At 41.7% G+C, this 17,473-nt stretch overlaps 1 protein-coding gene across 3 annotated transcripts in view; it reads left to right on the forward strand.

The window, feature by feature from the left end:
* The window catches only part of RUNX1T1 (RUNX1 partner transcriptional co-repressor 1), a 195,052-nt gene extending 179,532 nt beyond the window's left edge, over positions 1-15,520 (forward strand). For all 3 annotated transcript variants that reach the window (XM_066623152.1, XM_066623153.1, XM_066623154.1), the window contains one exon: positions 10,804-15,520. In XM_066623152.1, the coding sequence (XP_066479249.1) occupies positions 10,804-11,079 (276 nt within the window). In that variant the 3' untranslated portion in view covers positions 11,080-15,520. The remainder of the gene's footprint in view (positions 1-10,803) is intronic.
* The last annotated feature ends 1,953 nt before the right edge of the window (positions 15,521-17,473 follow it).

The raw sequence follows: 17,473 nt of genomic DNA on the forward strand, positions 1-17,473 counted from the left end.
CAAGGCACTGGGTTTCCCAGAGGCCACAAAGCTTCTGTAGAGAGGCTCACGCGGTGGCAGGCACTAGCTTTATACTCCTAGCTAGCTCCTCCTCCCTCCCTCCTTGCTGATTGAAAGGGGGCTGGTCTTCCCAGGTGAGATTGCCCTGAATGGGGTGCTTGGATTTGCCTAATGGGGCTCTTATCAACTCCTAAAGGTCAATTGCTATGACCTAAAGGACAATGAATATGCTAAATTGCCCTGGCTGGGTGGGAACTGGCCTTCCTAGGTTCTTACCCTCCTACTTCAGTTCTTTGAGGCTGGACTGTTTTTTAACTCCAAGCTGGTTTTTTATTTGAGTTTAAACTGCACTGGTTTAAGAGTTTTTTGGCTTGGCAGAACTTACACACTAAGGTTTAAATCCTGTTTAGCCCTGCTAAAATCCTACTTTTATTAAGTGTGCACCTTTATTTTATTTTATTTATTTATTGCTCTCACCTAGATCCTGTGTCGTAATTTATTGAACCTTTATGTTCTAACTTAGATTAAGTTTAACTTGGGTTAAGTATAGGGTTAATTTAAACCAAGTAGAAAAACTTGCTTTCCACTTTATCCTCCTCTGTTTTATTTATTTTTCCAAGTGCCTATACCTTGGGCTCTTACTCACAAGTAGGACTCTGCTCCTGCTCAGAGTAGACCTCTTTACGTACTTACGTATTTGTTTTTTCTTTTCACTTTTCACACAGTCCTTTTCACTCCTTCATTAGCAGGCTTGGGAAATCACAGCCAAAACTGTGACACCTAAATTGATTGTTGTCATTGTGCATTTCAGTTTGGTAAATGCACACATTTGTGGGCAATTGTTTGATTTTGCCTGTAAACTGTTTTGTGAACTTCTCTGTTGAAAAAGCAGTATGTAAACCATTTTATGAAATATTCTTTGTTGTAAAGCAGTATGTAAATATTCTTATTAATAAAATAATAGACACATAAGCATAATCTATTGATTTAGGTTTGATTTAGATTTAGAATATCTGTTCAGATATTCATAGTGATTGAAGAGTTGGGAGAGTCTGGACTTCCCCATATGCCTTAGTAGGACTTCTCTATTAAAGATTGAGAGCACTCATTATCAGGAATAAACAATTAACAAAGGATTGTGAGAGCTTGCAAACATACTTTGAAAATAAAATGGAAGAAACATTTTATCTGCATGAACATGCCTTAATTTGTTGACTAGTATTCACTGGAGCCTTAATTTGTTGACTAGTATTCACTGGAGACTATGAAGCCAAGATCAGGGGATGATACAGACAGCTCAATCCTATCCTGGGTTCTGCTGTTGGAAAATGGCTGCCAAAAGAGTCAACAGCACTCCTGGTAGCACTCCCAGGACGTTGCTGAATCTGCCTGGACCTGCTGATGCAGGTAAGGCTGTGGCAAAGAGGGAGGAGGAACTGGGGTGGTGAGCCTGTGGTAGGGAGGGATCCAGCAACAATGGCATGCACCTTATCTTATCCTCCCTTTTAGTAGCTTCCCCGCTCCCTTCCTCTCCTTGGACTTGCGCCAGCTAAAGAGTTAGTGCAGATCTGAGGAGATCCATTGTGGAGTGAGTTTATGGAGAGGTAAGGAGATTTAAATGCCCTTTACCCTATGAAACCTCCCAATCCCCCCCCCCCAATACAGTGCAGCCGAGAGGGAAAAGGATAGGATTGGGCCGTAATTCTCAGTTGGTTATTGCAGTTTAACAGTATGATCTTGTGACTAGCATGTACTTTTGATATTCTTAGGAATGTTTAGTTGCCTAGAATTAGGTTTACCTAGTTCACTGCTTCAGGAACCTTAAGTGTCTGTACGTTCAGTGCATCTGTGTGACAAATCATTACAGAATGTATCCCTATTGGTGTGATTGTCATGGCGTCCTTCAAAAGAACTCATAGTGAGTCAGATCAGTGGTCCACATAGCTCACTAGTCTGTTTTCCAACAGGAGGCAGATAAACAGGACATGATGGCTATATGCATCACTTGTACGCCATTCGTCTGGTAGTCAGAAGTTAACTGTTGTTTCAGAGAACGCTGGAAACATGTTTGAGTAGTGTAGTTCTCTGGACACAATGCCAGTTAAATGTCATCATCATTTATCTGCTTGACATCCACAAAGCAATAACATGCATTGAGAGAATGTATCATTGAACTGGTGAAGCCATTAAGATTGTCATTTGAAGAGCTAGGGCCTAAACAGATGAGAGGCTAGGAAATCAGATTAGATACCTGAGATTTGATACCCATGAAATCTGGGGGGGGGGGGATGGGGACGACCGAAGCTGTGACTGCTTCCCATCAGACTGAGGGAGCACTTCCAAAAGAGGAAGCATATAAGCTTTTTCCTTTTAGACTATTTTTCCAAACTGTATTGCATCCTCCCCAAAAACGACAGAGAGACTTCTAGTGCTTTAAATACTAACCGATGTGTTCAGCATAGCTTTTGTGGACTCCTCCACTTCATCAGATGCCTCAGGCAGGCATATAGATTGTAAAGCCAGGGCACACTGGCTTTATGGACAAAGGACAGCAAGGAGACAAATAAGTTAAGCAGCAGCAAGACCCAGAGGCAGCATAATACGGGCGGGGGGGGCAGCAGCAAGACACAAAGTCATCGCTAGAGGCTCATCTTGGAGCCGAGACATCATGTGATGATGTCACTTCCGGGTTCTCCCAGAAGAGGTCGTGGTGGCCTTTTGATCTGTCTGCCACCCTTATTCCTTCTCCTTTGGAGGCTCAACAAGAGCTGAAAAACAAGGAAGAATGGGGCAGCAGCCAGATTTCCAAGCTGCTGAAACGTAAGTGGCAGTGGCATCGAAGGACCTGCAACCATGTCTAGTGCTGCTGCTGCTTCTCCCATGGCCACCAAGATGAGTGGGCCTCACACAGCACCTCCTTCCAGCCTAGTGCCTGGGTGGACTGCCCCTGCTTGCTACGCCACTGACAAGGCAGAACTGTCATGCCCTGGTTGTTGGCTTCCATGAAACACCTGTGGAAAAGAGAGTGGAGTGGTGGACTAGATAGTACATCTGCAGGGCTCTTATTGCTGATGTGGAAGGAAAGAGACCACTGGAACTAATCCCTGGTAGCCTGCATGAGCAGAGGAGATGAAGCAGAGCTGGTCTGTCTTATTTATCCTTATCCTTCCTTGCTTTTTCAGCAGCTGCCCTTTCCCCTTTTCCCTGTGTCCTTCTGATAGAGAACCAACATGTGCTGCTACATTGTGGTCACGATATGCTTTCACAAAGGCCCAGAATCAGTTGGCTAATAGTAGTAATGTGGTCTTTCACTACTGCAGAAACAGCCCTTGACAAGCATTGTGTTGTAGTATATACAAAAAGCTAATGTGGCAGTGCAAAGAAGATAGATGCTAAAAACACACTTGTTATTCTCATGTACATTGGGAAAGTTTGCTCTTGCCCTTTGAATTGCGGTGCCTTAATGCATCAGCATAAGAGACAAGATGTGTAGATTCAAACATAAATGTTCCATGCTCTTATGCCCCTGAATCATCACCAAACTGTAACAGTCCTTAAAGAAAAATCTTGTTTTAGATAACTTAGAAAGAGCTGAATACATATATAAAGAGCTGAGCTATCATTGTAGATTGACAATCCTATCCTTCCCCTCCCCCCCAGTGCAGCAATGCCAAAAATGGGTGTGCTGTATCTAGTGGGGAGATAGGGAGGCTTATACCTAATAGCTTATACCTATGTAAGAGGTGAGATTTATACCAAAATAGCTTATACCAAAATAGCTTATACCTCTGTAAGCCTCCTGCTCCAACTGATAAGTCTCCTCGGACCTGCACTAACAATTTTTGCCAGCACAAGTCCGAGGAGAGAAAGGGGGCAAGGAGCTGCAGGAAAGGGGGACAGGATCTAGCATATGCTGTCACCAGATCCATCCCCTTCCTGCAGCATCCCCACCCACGTTACACCCCCTCCCCCCCAGTTGGTTACTGACATTGCTGTGCACTCTGCTGCCATATTGTAGCAGTGTGGCTACAAACCATATGGATCATGGCTGATCCTATAAATGGTCTGCCATGTGGAGAGCCAACTCATGGGTATAGTTTCACGTGTTGTCCACACAGAGCTGTTTTACATGAAGTGAGCATCAGGGTGATGGCGCCTGTGCCTTGGATGTTCAAAGCTTCCAGCAAAGTTCCCAGCATATAGTTGGTAGCAGTAGAAAAGCATGAGATCAATGAACCACTAATAGTACTTGAAGTATCGGGATCTCTTGTTGAATGTCTTGACTTAAAATGAACGGAATCTCTGCAGATGCCTAGGAATGATTGTACATCACATTCAGTGGTGAAGTACTGCTGATGGGGGAAGAGGAAATCAGAGGGTTATAACATCAGATAGATTCTGAGTAGGAGCAATCTGGCTCACCAGTGAGAATTTGGAAATTCAAAAGCAGTGCCTTAACATTCGCAGCCCTCCTGAATTCACTGAGGTTCTGGTTCCCAGGGGTGCTTAATCAGAAGCATTCCCTGGGCACAAAATGCCTAATTACAGCTAGTTGTCTGTTTCTTCCATTTCAGTGAGGTTGGGGCACAGTTGGTATTTTGGGTTCACTGAAATGAACAGAGGCTTTATGCTGCCATACTTTAATATTGTGAGTCCTTTGGGGACAGGGAACTATTTATTGATTTGATTTGCTCAGAAAAGCGCTTTGTGAAGGTTTTTGCTGAAAAGTGGCAGATAAGTATTTTTAAATAATAATCAGTGTGAACCACTTGTGTGAATAAGGGTGAATAATAAATGTGAAATAGTTTTTGTGAACTTTTTGTTGAAAAATGGTATATATATACTGTTTTCTGTTGATGATTGATTGATTGATTGATTAACTAGAAATGGGCTATATCAGAATGCCAGATGCAAGGGAGGGTACCAGGATGCAAGTCTCTTGTTGTCTTAGGTGCTCCCTGGGGCATTTGGTGGACCACTGTGAGAAACAGGAAGCTGGACTATATGGGCCTATGGCCTGATCCAGTGGGGCTGTTCTTATGTTTTTATGATATCATCACAGGCTTATTATTGAAAGCACAAACCATTATGCTGTATTGGAATTATCCCATTGTTGCTGTATCTACAATTCTGCACACTTTTTTGTCTCCCCTTGTGATTTTTGTCATGGGGAGGGAATGAAATGCTTTATAAAAACTACAGCGAGCCCCATCCAGGCTCCGTAGATGAAATATAAGCAGAACAACTCATAAACCGTGGACAGTGAATCAAAACCAGCTGATACTAGACAAGGAGCCTATATTCCCAACAATTTTAACTACTAAAAAAAATCTGTTTCTCTGTGTTGGTAATTCCACCTTTTAAGAAGAATTTTTAAAAGATGGGAACAATTTTACAAATAACAGAAAGAAAGAAAAAGAAGGAAAGAAGGAAAAAAAAAATCCCAGTTCATGCATTTGTAATTACCTGGTTAGCCTGCATGCTTAATCGGTGTGAGTTGAGTTAGAAATGCGACGTACATCTGATTTCAATCTAGTGAGGAGAGAGAGAGAGAGCGCAATGCATATTGGACACTTAACTGTTCTCGCGTCTGCCAAAACATTCCTCTGCCAAAAAGAGAGAGTAAATCTAACACTGGGACTGTTTTCTAAAGAAGCCACTTGACTCCGATTAAATGTTTAATTTCCTTAAAACAGTGTTTTGGATTTAGTTCTTTGTTCTTTCCTGGTAATTGGGATTTCTGTTGTAGTTTAGGAATCTCACTTATCAGCTGGCTTGGCTCCAGCCATCCAGCTGGCACTGCAAAGCTGCAGGGAAGTGAGCAGCAGGCATCCTTTCTGGTGGCTTCCAGCTTGGCAGGGAGCAGAAACAGAGGATGCCATCAGCTGGCTACATTCTTACCGATGCATTTTTATTTAGGTTAAAACTGAAGCATGGAATGAACTGTAAAAGAAGAGAGCCTTCTCTATTAGGAAGCAATTAGATGGCCCAATAGAACCGTGCTTGTTGGGCCTGCTGTGGAAACTGCAGGCACTCGATTCACCAATTCTTTCCCAGATCTAGGAAGTCAAAAGGGCACTGGTGCGATTTCCCAAATACCACAGGACTTCCTCACTCATTTTAGTGGATGTACACCTTGAAATACAAAGTTGAGAAGCCACTATTAAAATTAAGGAGAGAGGGCTTGTTAGAGCTTAGTCTTGAAAAATAACCTGTTGTAAAAAGCAACTCTGAGTAAGTTCAAAGTGGCTTTCCCACAATGTGAGCCTAATAAGCACCAATGCGTGCACACCTTTTTTTTCATACAGACACTCAATTATAGGGTTTTCAGACCAGAAATACTAACTTTTCACTAGGCTTAAACATTGTGAGTTATCATTAGCAAAATGTGAAAAACATGTAACAAAAAAGGTTATGTTTTACCCTTTAGGTTGGTGGTTGTGCTGCTGCTGAAATGGGTTTATCATGCAATGGCATTCTAGGCCTTTGCTAGAATAAGGGCCCAATCCTACCCAACTTTCCAGCACCGGTGCAGCCGCAATGTAGTGCTGAGGTAAGGGAACTGTTGCGAGCTGCGTTGTGCCCAGGCCGCTCCGGGACCGCTCCGGTCTGCTGCTGGAGCTCCGCCAACGGCTTGGCACGGCAGACAGCTGCACAGCTGTTGTTGTTTCTGCACCTCAAGGCCGAAACACTATCACCCCCGGCGGCAAGGAAGACTCAGAGGCAGAAGTTCTCCACCACACTCCTCCTTTACTTATGTACAGATATTTACAAAGTCCAAGTAGTACAAACGGTACACGATCCACTCTCCAACCAACGTAGCCTCCGGCTCACAATGCTCTGCTTCTCCCACACACTTGCTTGCCTCTGCTGGACATTTATATTTCCTGCAGCCAATCACAGCATTGGGAATACTGCACAGTCATGCTGACTGTGCAGCTGCTGCCACACACACACACACACACACACACACACACACACGAAATCACCTGATGCCTGGTTTAGCCAAGGCTTCAGGCCTGTTACTGTGCAGCCAGTAAATTACCTATCAGGTCTGGGGTTCAACCTGTGACAGGAACAAACGTTCCCTTACCTTGATGAGGTTTATGTGACTGCCTCCCCACCACAGGATGCAGCGCATGCCCCATTGGCATAGCTGCATCGGCATAGGAAAATTGGATAGGATTGGGCCCTAAGCCATTTAGGCCAGAAGCTGTAGTGCAATAGGGAGCAGCCTGCCAACAGTACCCTTCCTTCAGAATAGTCTGAGAGTAGCCTGCTGCCAACAAGGAGCTGGGCAGGAATTTTTGATTGCTGATCTGGTTGACCTTTGATGAGCAGCCTTTTCACCCACCTCAGGCTGTTGTAAGAGTGTGGTGTTGTTAGCCTGATTGGCCACAACTGGCAAGTATAGTGCAAGTCAGAGAGTAAGGGCAAAGATTTGGTGTGCACCCTGAGGCAAGCTATAAACTCTATAGGAGGAACAGAGAGGGGCGTGTTGGAGGTGGGGTGGCCGTTTATGTTAAGAAGGGGATAGAATCCAGCAAAGTAGAGATTGAAGGCAGGTCTGACTCCACCATAGAATCTCTGTGGGTTAAATTACCAGGCCTGAGGAGCAATGTAATACTGGGGGCGTACTATCGTCCTCCAGACCAGAAACCGGAAGGGGACCTTAAAATGAGGAAACAGATCAGGGAGGTGACAAGGAGGGACAGGATTGTAATCATGGGGGACTTCAATTATCCTCATATTGACTGGGTCAATTTGTGTTGTGGTCACGAAAAGGAGACCAGATTCCTTGACATGCTAAATGACAGAGCAGCTTAGAGCCCACCAGAGGACAGGTGACTCTGGATTTAATATTGTTTGGTACTCAGGACCTGGTTAGAGATGTCAATGTTACTGAGCCATTGGGGAACAGTGATCATGCTGCAATCCATTTTGACATGCATGTCGGGAGAAGAGCACCAGGCAAATCTCTCACAAAAACCCTTGACCTCTGATGATCGAACTTCCCTCAGATGAGGAACTGGTTAGAAGGAGGTTGAAAGGGAAGGTAAAAAGAGTCCAATCTCTCCAGTGTGCATGGAGGCTGCTTAAAACAACAGTAACAGAGGCCCAGCGTAAGTGTATACCGCAAAGGAAGAAGGGCTCGACTAAGTCCAGGAGGGTGCCTGCATGGCTAACCAGCCAGGTTAGAGAGGCCATAAAGGGCAAGGAAGCTTCCTTCTGTAAACGGAAGTATTGCCCTAATGAGGAGAATAAAAACTGTGGCAAAAGAAATGTAAGACGGTGATACGGGAGGCCAAGAGAGTCTATGAGGAACACATGGCCAGCAACATTAAGGGGAATAATAAAAGCTTCTTCAAATATGTTAGAAGCAGGAAACCCCCCAGAGAAGCGGTTGGCCCTCTGGATGGTGAGGGAGGGAAAGGGGAGATAAAAGGAGACTTAGAGATGGCAGAGAAATTAAATGAGTTCTTTGCATCTGTCTTCATGGCAGAAAATCTGTAAAAAGGGAAAGAGGGGGGACCCGGGAAACTATAGGCTGGTCAGCCTAACATCTATACCGGGTAAGATGGTGGAATGCCTCATCAAAGATAGATGAACAAGCCTTGCTGAGGAAGAATCAGCGTGGCTTCTGTAAGGGTAAGTCTTGCCTCACGAACCTTCTAGAATTCTTTGAAAAGTTCAACAGGCATGAGCCTCTCTCACATCAGCAGGTGTGCTTGACTTTAAGACTGCAGACACAGGTCACTTTTAAGTCGGTCAGTGTTCAGCAAGTAAGAACACAACCAGACCCTACTAGAGTTTGGATGGAGCGAGCTGGGGAATAGGTTACCTTTGTCTGCCCTAGCCTCTCTGGCATTGGCAATGGACAGGTGTGCCCATGTTCTCTGAATCTCTCCTTGCTCATTGAACATGTCCCCATCATAGTTCTTCATACTGATATCAGCATGCCATATAGAAGTATGGTATTCAGCATGCTGATATCAGTTGCTCAGGTTGAGGAATGAGCCTTAAGTCCTGAACTTTATATATCTGGGTGAGCAAGGATTGGCCTGTGGGGCTCAGCTGGCAGTTCCTTGGGCATTCTGGTCGTGCAGCCTAGATGGCGCCCTAACACCGCAAAGCTTAGTCTGCTTTATAGGGGGCCAGATCAGGGAGGGAGCCATTGCTCAGTGGTAGAGCACAAGATTGGCATGTAGGAAATGCAAGCTTCAATCCCTGGCATTTTCAGATAGGACTGGGAAAGTCCCCAGCCTGAAACATGGGAGGAGGATTAGAAATGCGTGGAGCGTTCAGTGCATACTTCACACTTGTGCATGACTCTTCCCATTCTTTAACAGTAGTTGTAGCTTAGAACTCCAAGCAGTCTTCTTAAACCTTGTGCCATCTCCTTAAACGCGCTCTATGTGGGGCTGCCCCTGAAGACGGTTCGGAAACTGCAATTAGTGCAGAATGCGGCGGCCCGTGTGGTCACTGGAGCTAGGCGGTTTGACTCTGTCAGCCCGCTTCTCTGGGGGCTACATTGGCTGCCCATTCGTTTCCGGGCCCAATTCAAGGTGCTGGTTTTGACCTTTAAAGCCCTATACTGCTCTGGGCCAGGTTATCTTAGAGATCGCCTACTCCCATACAATCCGGCTCGTCCTCTCAGGTCATCAGAGAAGGCCTTTTTACAAGTGCCGCCGCCTAAGGAGGTACGTGGGGCGGCGGCAAGAAATAGGGCCTTCTCAGTAGTGGCACCAACGTTGTGGAACTCCCTTCCCCTTGACTTGAGAATGGCTCCCTCTCTTGAGTCCTTTCGGCGAGGCCTGAAGACCTTGTTGTTTAACCAAGCCTTCTGACGTTCTGGCCTTTTTAACATCTTTTATATATCTTTTAGTTGCTTTTTTACAGGCCCGATTCCTCTAAGAACTGCTGTTTTATGCTCTTTTATTCTGACTCTTCTGACTACTGTTTTTATGGGTTCTGCTAATGTGTTTTTTAATATGTTTTTATCTGTGAAATTATGTTTTAATTTGTTTTATATGTTGTTAGCCGCCCTGGGTCCCTTTTTGGGAGAAGGGCAGGATAAAAATAAAGTTTTATTATTATTATTATTTATTATTAAACCTTCTTAAGTCTTCTTAAACCTTCTGACTCTTCTTGAACCTTGTGCCATCTCCTTGGAACTCTGTCCCTTCGCCAGCTGACACCCCTTTCAGATATCAAACATTAGTATCTCCTCCTAGCTGATATTTTGCTTTATTGCAATAGCATTGGTTTTAGCGTTAATTGAATTGAAGGCTATCATTTGGAAGAGTGCAAAGTTGCCATAAAACATTTTTGTAACGTCACTGTTGAACACCACCCCATGTACGTGAGGATCTTTTTTTCCATAAACCATGAAAAATCTGTGCATGTGACATACTATCCATTGTAGAGCATTGTCTGTGGCCATGATCCCAAAGCCTCCTTTTGCTTTGCACAAAGTGTGTGTGCAGCCAGCTGAGATTTGTGCTGTATCGCAAACAGCTTTGGAAAGTCCCCTGATTTGCAAAAACAGCTTGTCAAACACATGCGAAGCTGCTATTAGAGAATTTTTTTTTTTTTAAAAAAGTATAATAAAACTCCCTACTGCATGCATGGATTCAACTCCCTTCTATTCTGGATCGTAAAATTGCTTATATTTTTAACTAATTCACACCTAACTTAACAAGCATGTTATGTTAATTCTACAAATTATACTGTTAAAACTCCAGCCAAATGACTGGCATCTCTTACTGTGTTTGTGTGCTTCTCTCTCTGCCTCTTCTACAGAGTTGCTGGAACTGTGGCCGTAAAGCTAGTGAAACCTGCAGTGGCTGCAACACAGCGCGATACTGTGGCTCATTTTGCCAACACAAAGACTGGGAGAAGCACCACCACATCTGTGGACAGACTCTTCAAGCTCAGCAGCAAGGAGACACACCAGCAGTCAGCTCCTCCGCAACACCCAACAGTGGGACCGGAAGTCCTATTGACACACCACCAGCAGCTACTCCTCGGTCCAATACCCCTGCAACGCCATCCACCATAGAAACAGCACCTCGCTAATCGTGAACTCAGAACTACTTAAACAAACAAAAAATACAAAACAAAACAAAAAAATCCTCATCCTCAGATGTTCAAAAATTTTTACTGAACTGTCGTATTTCAATACTTCAATATTAAAAAAAAAGAAAAAAGAAAAAAAGAACTTATATCTTGAGGTAGAAGTAAATACAGAAGGCCAGTAACGGGTCATAATGACTTCTTCTGGATAACAAAGATATCTTTTCTTTAGGAAACTGAAAAGAGCAGATAATTTAACACAAACAAATGATAGATTTGACCTCCTCCCTGTTATTTTCCAGTAGCTGGGATTTGAAACTAGATGACCTCATTAACAGATGCTTTACCAAACAGCAAACCAAGAGATTGCTAATTGCTGTTGAAAGCAAAAATGCTAATAATATAAAAGTCACAATGTTCTTTATAACAATAATGGAAATTTTTTTAAACATGAGAGAGAGAGAGTGAGAGAGAAAAATAAAGACAAAAAAAAAACCCTCAAGGGCATGAACATTGGATAAAGCGGCAGACATTTAATAAGAAGATGAATAGCGTCCATGGGTTACTGACTGAACTCTGAAGACCCGCATCAAAACGTGCAGATGTGCAGCAGATTGGAGGGAAAAACAGATGTTCACTTTTTTTCTTGTTTCTGAATGAAATATAATAATATCCAGGTCAATAGGACGAAAAATGGAAGATGATTTGCAGTGGGATGTAGGACTTTTAAAACAGCAGCGAAGGAAAAACAATTGCCATCATACAGACGGCTTCTCTTCTTTTCTGTTCTGTTCTTTTGTTTTGTTTTTTGTTGAGTTTTTTTTTCTTTTCCTTTTCGCACAGAAATAAAGACACAGCCTGCAGTTAATTAGCATTTTGGCAGCTACAGTGTCACCCAGCTGCCTTCCCCCCTCCAAAAAAAAAAAAAAAAAAAATCCAACATTTCCTTCACTTTATTGCAAGGTTCCACAGAGTAAGACAATCGGGTCTGTTCCACCTCATTCATTTTTTCTAGCAACGGCAATGAGAATATGGTGACTCCAGCTCCAGAACCCTTCCAAATTCTTTCCATCCCATCCTGTTTGGGTTTTTAATTAAAAAAAAAAAAAAGATTAAAAAATGGGGAAAAAATCTAGTAGTTCTCTTGGTGTTAAAACACTTCTGTCCTGTGAGGTTTCCCAATGGTGTTTTTCCTTGTAAATGTGTTGGACAAATGTGAAAATGCATTGTAGTTAATCATGCTCACATTTAGTCTTCTTTATTACTAGTAGATGAGAAAACCTGTAACTTTCTATGCTGCTTTTATAACTGTATGTAGTAGTGATATTTCTCTAGTAGTTCAAAAAAAAAGAGAAGAAATCCCCCTCTTTTTTTGTTTGTCCTGAAGAAAAGAAAAGGAAAAAAAAAAGCTATCTTTCGGAGCTGCTACTTCACTCTGTTATAGGAAAAAAAAAATTCTGAAAACTAGCATGCTTCCCGGAATGCTAACATATTGGTGTTTTTGTAAGAGGGATGTACATAAATGTATTTTGCACTGTCACGATGACTCCCTAGGCATGCTTTTTTTTGGGCAAATTCATTTTAAAAGATGCTAGAGCCATTTCACCAAGTTTATCTGTAGGATAGAATAGTGGTGGGTTACTTTTTAATTTTTCTTTTTTCTCTTTTTTTTTTGTTTTTGTTTTGCAAAATTCACTAATAGGGATGTTTTTTATAAAAATAATAATAATAAAACAGGCTATCATACTTTTTAAGAAAAAAAAAAACAGTGCATGCATATCACTGTAAGGTCGTTAGGTATTTCTGATTTTACAAAGGAGAAATAATGATGATGATTAGAGCTCCAAATGCTGAGGTGTAGATTGACAGCTTTAACACTGCTGAATGCCAGGTTATATTACAGTATTATTACAAAAATTTAAAAAAAAAAAAGGGAAGTCAGCCAAAGACTGATCTGATGGACCAAAATCTGAATTCTGGAAAAGCACCATTATTCCTTTCCAAATAATCAGCAGGTTAAACATGTCCAGCAAAGGCATAGTGTACACTCATTTAACCCTTCATTGTCCAGAGTCCAGGTCAGAAATATTTGTTGGTTGTAAATAGCCCAAAGGATGGTTGTGTGCTTTTTCTGCCAAGTAAATATAATGGCACATGCAGGTTTGAAGCTTCTCCCATGAATACCACTGCATCATATGTTTCTAAATTTGGTGTGTTTTTTAAATTATTTTTTGTCAGCATTATCTAAGATGACAAATGCTACATTTTGTGTGCTGACTAAAATTTGTTGGCTAGATATGCCACAGTCAGATCTCCACATACCTATGAGCCTCAGGGCCCAATCCTATCCAACTTTCCATGCAGCTGTGCCAATGGGGTGTGCAGTACATCCTGTGGGGGGGGGGCAGTCATGGAGTCCTCCTCAAAGTAAAGGAATTTTGTTTCCCTTACAAAGTAAGGCTGCATTGCGGCTGTATAGGTGCTGGAAAGTTGGATAGAACTGGACCTTCAGTCAAAGGCCATGAACAAATCACTAGCTCTCAGCCTAACCTAACACGAAGGTTTGAGGCTTGTTGTTTTCTGTGAGATCAAGTTATCTTTCAGCGCGTAACAAATAACAAGCATTGTTATTAAAGTGTTACTCTGAGCTTCTTGAATGAAGGGCAGAAGACAAATGGGTCTCCACCTTCTGATAATGCTTACACATTATGAATATGACCCAGAGTTTTTAGATCAATACGAATCACACTTTGACTACAGTCCAAGATGGTTTTTTTAGTTGCCACATTTTACGTTTGTGGGGAGAGAGTCTCTCCAACATCCAGCTTTTGGTTCTACATAATGTTGGAAATGGGAGATGGTGAGATTCAATGTGCCTGTAGAGAAAACATCTTCCCTTCAGTGGGTTGCATAGCTACAGTAAGCTGCCTCATTGTTGAGAAACTTGACTCTTGCATATTGGAAAATAGCTTCTCCTCAGCTGACCCACCTTACATGGAGGTCAGAAGCACATAACCAACTTCTCAGATGGGCCCTACTTTTTCAATGGTGCTCCCAAACTCATTCAACCTCACTCTGGTTTCTGTTCTACTTGTGACACTGGACAGTCTTTTCCTCTAGAACAATTATGTGTTCTAGACTATGAAGGGTTTAATAATCCAAATAAATAAGTGAGGTATTATCTCATAATAATAACCCATATGTCTCTAGAAGCTGTGATGTATGTGAAGCAGCACTGTTGCTCTTGAACATTAGTGTGTGAAAGAAGGATTAGTACAGTATGTCTCATTACTTTATAATTCAGGGCACCCGGAGTGAAAAAATAAAATACAAATACAAAAAAAGAGAGAGATAACCCCCTAACTCTGAGCTCTATCTCCTCCTCCTCCTCTTCCTCCTCTCCTCCTGTTTTGCTACAGTCTCCTCAGTGGCAAAAAGTTTCACTCTACCTCTGACAGCATGTATATTGCACCAGTAGCTAACAAAAAAACTGGTCTAGTCAAACCAAATGGGCACAAAAGAACCAGGATACCAAAAGTTAAGCTCATACAGCTGCAAACCATATCACTTCTTGGTAACAATGCAGACCTCATAAACCTAAAGAAGAGAAAGAAAAAAAAAACCTTTTGTTACTTTCCTTTTTTGCTTGTCACTTATTATACAGGCTATGTGAGAGTATAATTTGTAGGAATAACACATTTTAAAAAAAAAAGCTAACTTCATTGGATCATATCTGAATGGTGGTCGCTAATAGGACTAGGGCGTCCTCTGATCTCTGTCTCTTCCTCTCTTTCTCTTTTTCTCTGTCATGGAACTGTGTGTGCGTGTGGCAGGGGCTGCCTGTCTCTTCCTTTTAAAAATTTATTTTATCCTTATTCTTTTTTGTTTGTTTGTGTGCGCGTGTATGTAGGTGCATGTCTTGGGGATTTGAAATTTACAAGGCTGGATTACTTATGCAAAGCATGCCAACGTCTGGAAAACATTTAGGGGAAAAAAGTGACTCCATGTTGTCTGAATTCCTCAAGGAACAGGAAAAAAAAATAAATTGGAGACTGTTGAAATGCAGATTTTTATTTTCTACTTTTTTGGAAGTACTTCGGTTTTCTTTTTGTTTTCGTTTGATTTTTTGAAAGTTTTTGTTTTGGGTTCTGCGACATTATTGTGAAAAAAAGAAGAAAAAAGTTGTTGTGCAATACTTAATTCAGACATGTACCACAAGTTAATGGTAGACTAACACTGGGGTTGGGGGTGGGGGTTTAGGCATCATGCTTCTGTCGGCATACTCTTGAGCTTTTAAGTCTACTATGTCTGAACTGTGGTTTCTTGTTTATCCTTTTTTCTTTAGTTGGACTGTAATGTATGGTCTGTCAACCTGTGAATCTTTAAAGTATGATTCAGGTATTGTTGTATTCTTTACTGTGTAATAAAAACGTTAAAATCCGTATCTCTCCATTTTCTGAACAGCCTTGATTTCTCCGGGCTTCATATTTGAGGTAATTTACAGGCCTCATGGTTGCATCACATGCCTCTTTATTCAGAAATAATTCCCACTGAATTCAGTAAGTCGTAGTAAGTGTGGGCACTGATCTACTGTCTAGATCTAGACAGTTAAGTAACTCTGATTTCCTACTGAATTCCATGAACTTACTGTCAAATAAACCTGCAGGTTATTGGTTGTGTGCCTTCCAGCCTGAAATATCCTGAACCATGACACAGTGAACTGTGAAGATCAATTTCTACCAAGAACTCACCGTTCGGTTCTGTCCTCTGACCACTGAGCTACATGCCTTCTACAAAATTAATATCAAGTTTATACCATGTGTTCTTCAAACCTGACTTGGTTCAATTCTATATGGACCCAAAGGCCAACTACAAGAGACTTGACAGTAGCTTTATCAAAATAGTGTCATTCTACACAGATCATGTGTATTCTATTTAGACAGATCATGTGTACATGTGTATACACAGATCATGTGTATTCTATTCACATTCTATTTAGATCATGGTATTTGAGATGTTTCAGAAAGTAACTGCAACTTTTGACACAAAATGCTACAACCATCGTGCCATTACTTTCTGAAATGATCTTTTCAGATACCCTACATTGCAGGGTATCTGTTCTTTTGACTGCACACAAAGACATCTTCTAAGATGGCGGATAATGCTCTTCTGAGTTCGCTAAAATTCATTGGTTATTCATATTGTTTGTATATCATAAGCTGTTGGCGTATTCATCAATCACAAAGGAAGTCTGAATCGACATGAAAAGATTCAGAGGGAGAGGGGATTGGGATACTTGACACATCTTCTGTATACAGGTAATTTAGCAATTATTTATTTAACCAATATATTCATCATCCTTCAGATAACATTTTTCTGGGGGTCTTAAAATGAAAGATAAACAATAGTCAAACCAATTTTTTAAAGAGCAACAAAATATAGTAAAACAAATGACCTTAACTAGCATTCCCCATCTATCTGACCCCTATCAGTGAGCACAAAAGAAAAGCTATTTCACATTGGAACAGATACACTGATATAGTTTTAGAGACAAAAGAGTGATTGGTAAGGTCCAAATGCGAAGCATTTTGGAAACATGATATTTTTCTGTTACAAAAATATCCATTACAGCAAATGGATTTTTTTTCTTTGAAGTGGCCAGGTTTTGTGAAATCATACTCTGTATATACTGTACTTTTGGAGAGATTAGCTAAACACACATCATCCTTGTGTGTGTTTCACTTAAAAAGAGACATTGTTATTGAAGTTACCTGGAAAACTATTCAGCCCACCTTGGTAAACACTAAGTTAATGGAGTCTATGACAAACTCTGGATTGAATATGCTGGAGAAAGAAAGAGCTTCCATATTGATGCAACTGGAGAGAACACAGTGGCAAGGACTGTTTCATGCTGGTTTTCCCAATTTGGATTGGAAAAGAGCTGCTCTATGAGTTTTTTTCCCTCTTTCCCTGAAATCAACCCCAACTCAGGATTTGATTTGAGCTCACAGTTTAGTGCTGGATGAACAGTAAAGCGAGATATGATAAAGATTGTGTGAAACATTTTTTGTTGTTCACCAAAGTTTTAAAAAGGAAAAAGAAACTAGAACAGCCTTATAACCAGCAAAGAGCTGCAAGGTTATGTTTAAGCATCACAAAAGGCTGCATATCTAGTCCATACAGTGGCGTCACTAGGATTCATGTCACCCTGTGCGGGAGGCCTGCGTATCATCCCATGCAGTGGGTGGGACAACGCACCAGGTGGTGGGTGTGGTGATATACCATCGCCCCACCCACACTGGTTTTTTGGCTGTACCTTTTGATAGAACACAGATATTTCAATGTGGTTTGTTTCATTGCATTCTGCATGAAATTATGCATTGACTGATACATACAG

Source organism: Tiliqua scincoides, chromosome 4 (assembly GCF_035046505.1).
Source record: "Tiliqua scincoides isolate rTilSci1 chromosome 4, rTilSci1.hap2, whole genome shotgun sequence".
Taxonomy (NCBI): Eukaryota; Metazoa; Chordata; class Lepidosauria; order Squamata; family Scincidae; genus Tiliqua; species Tiliqua scincoides.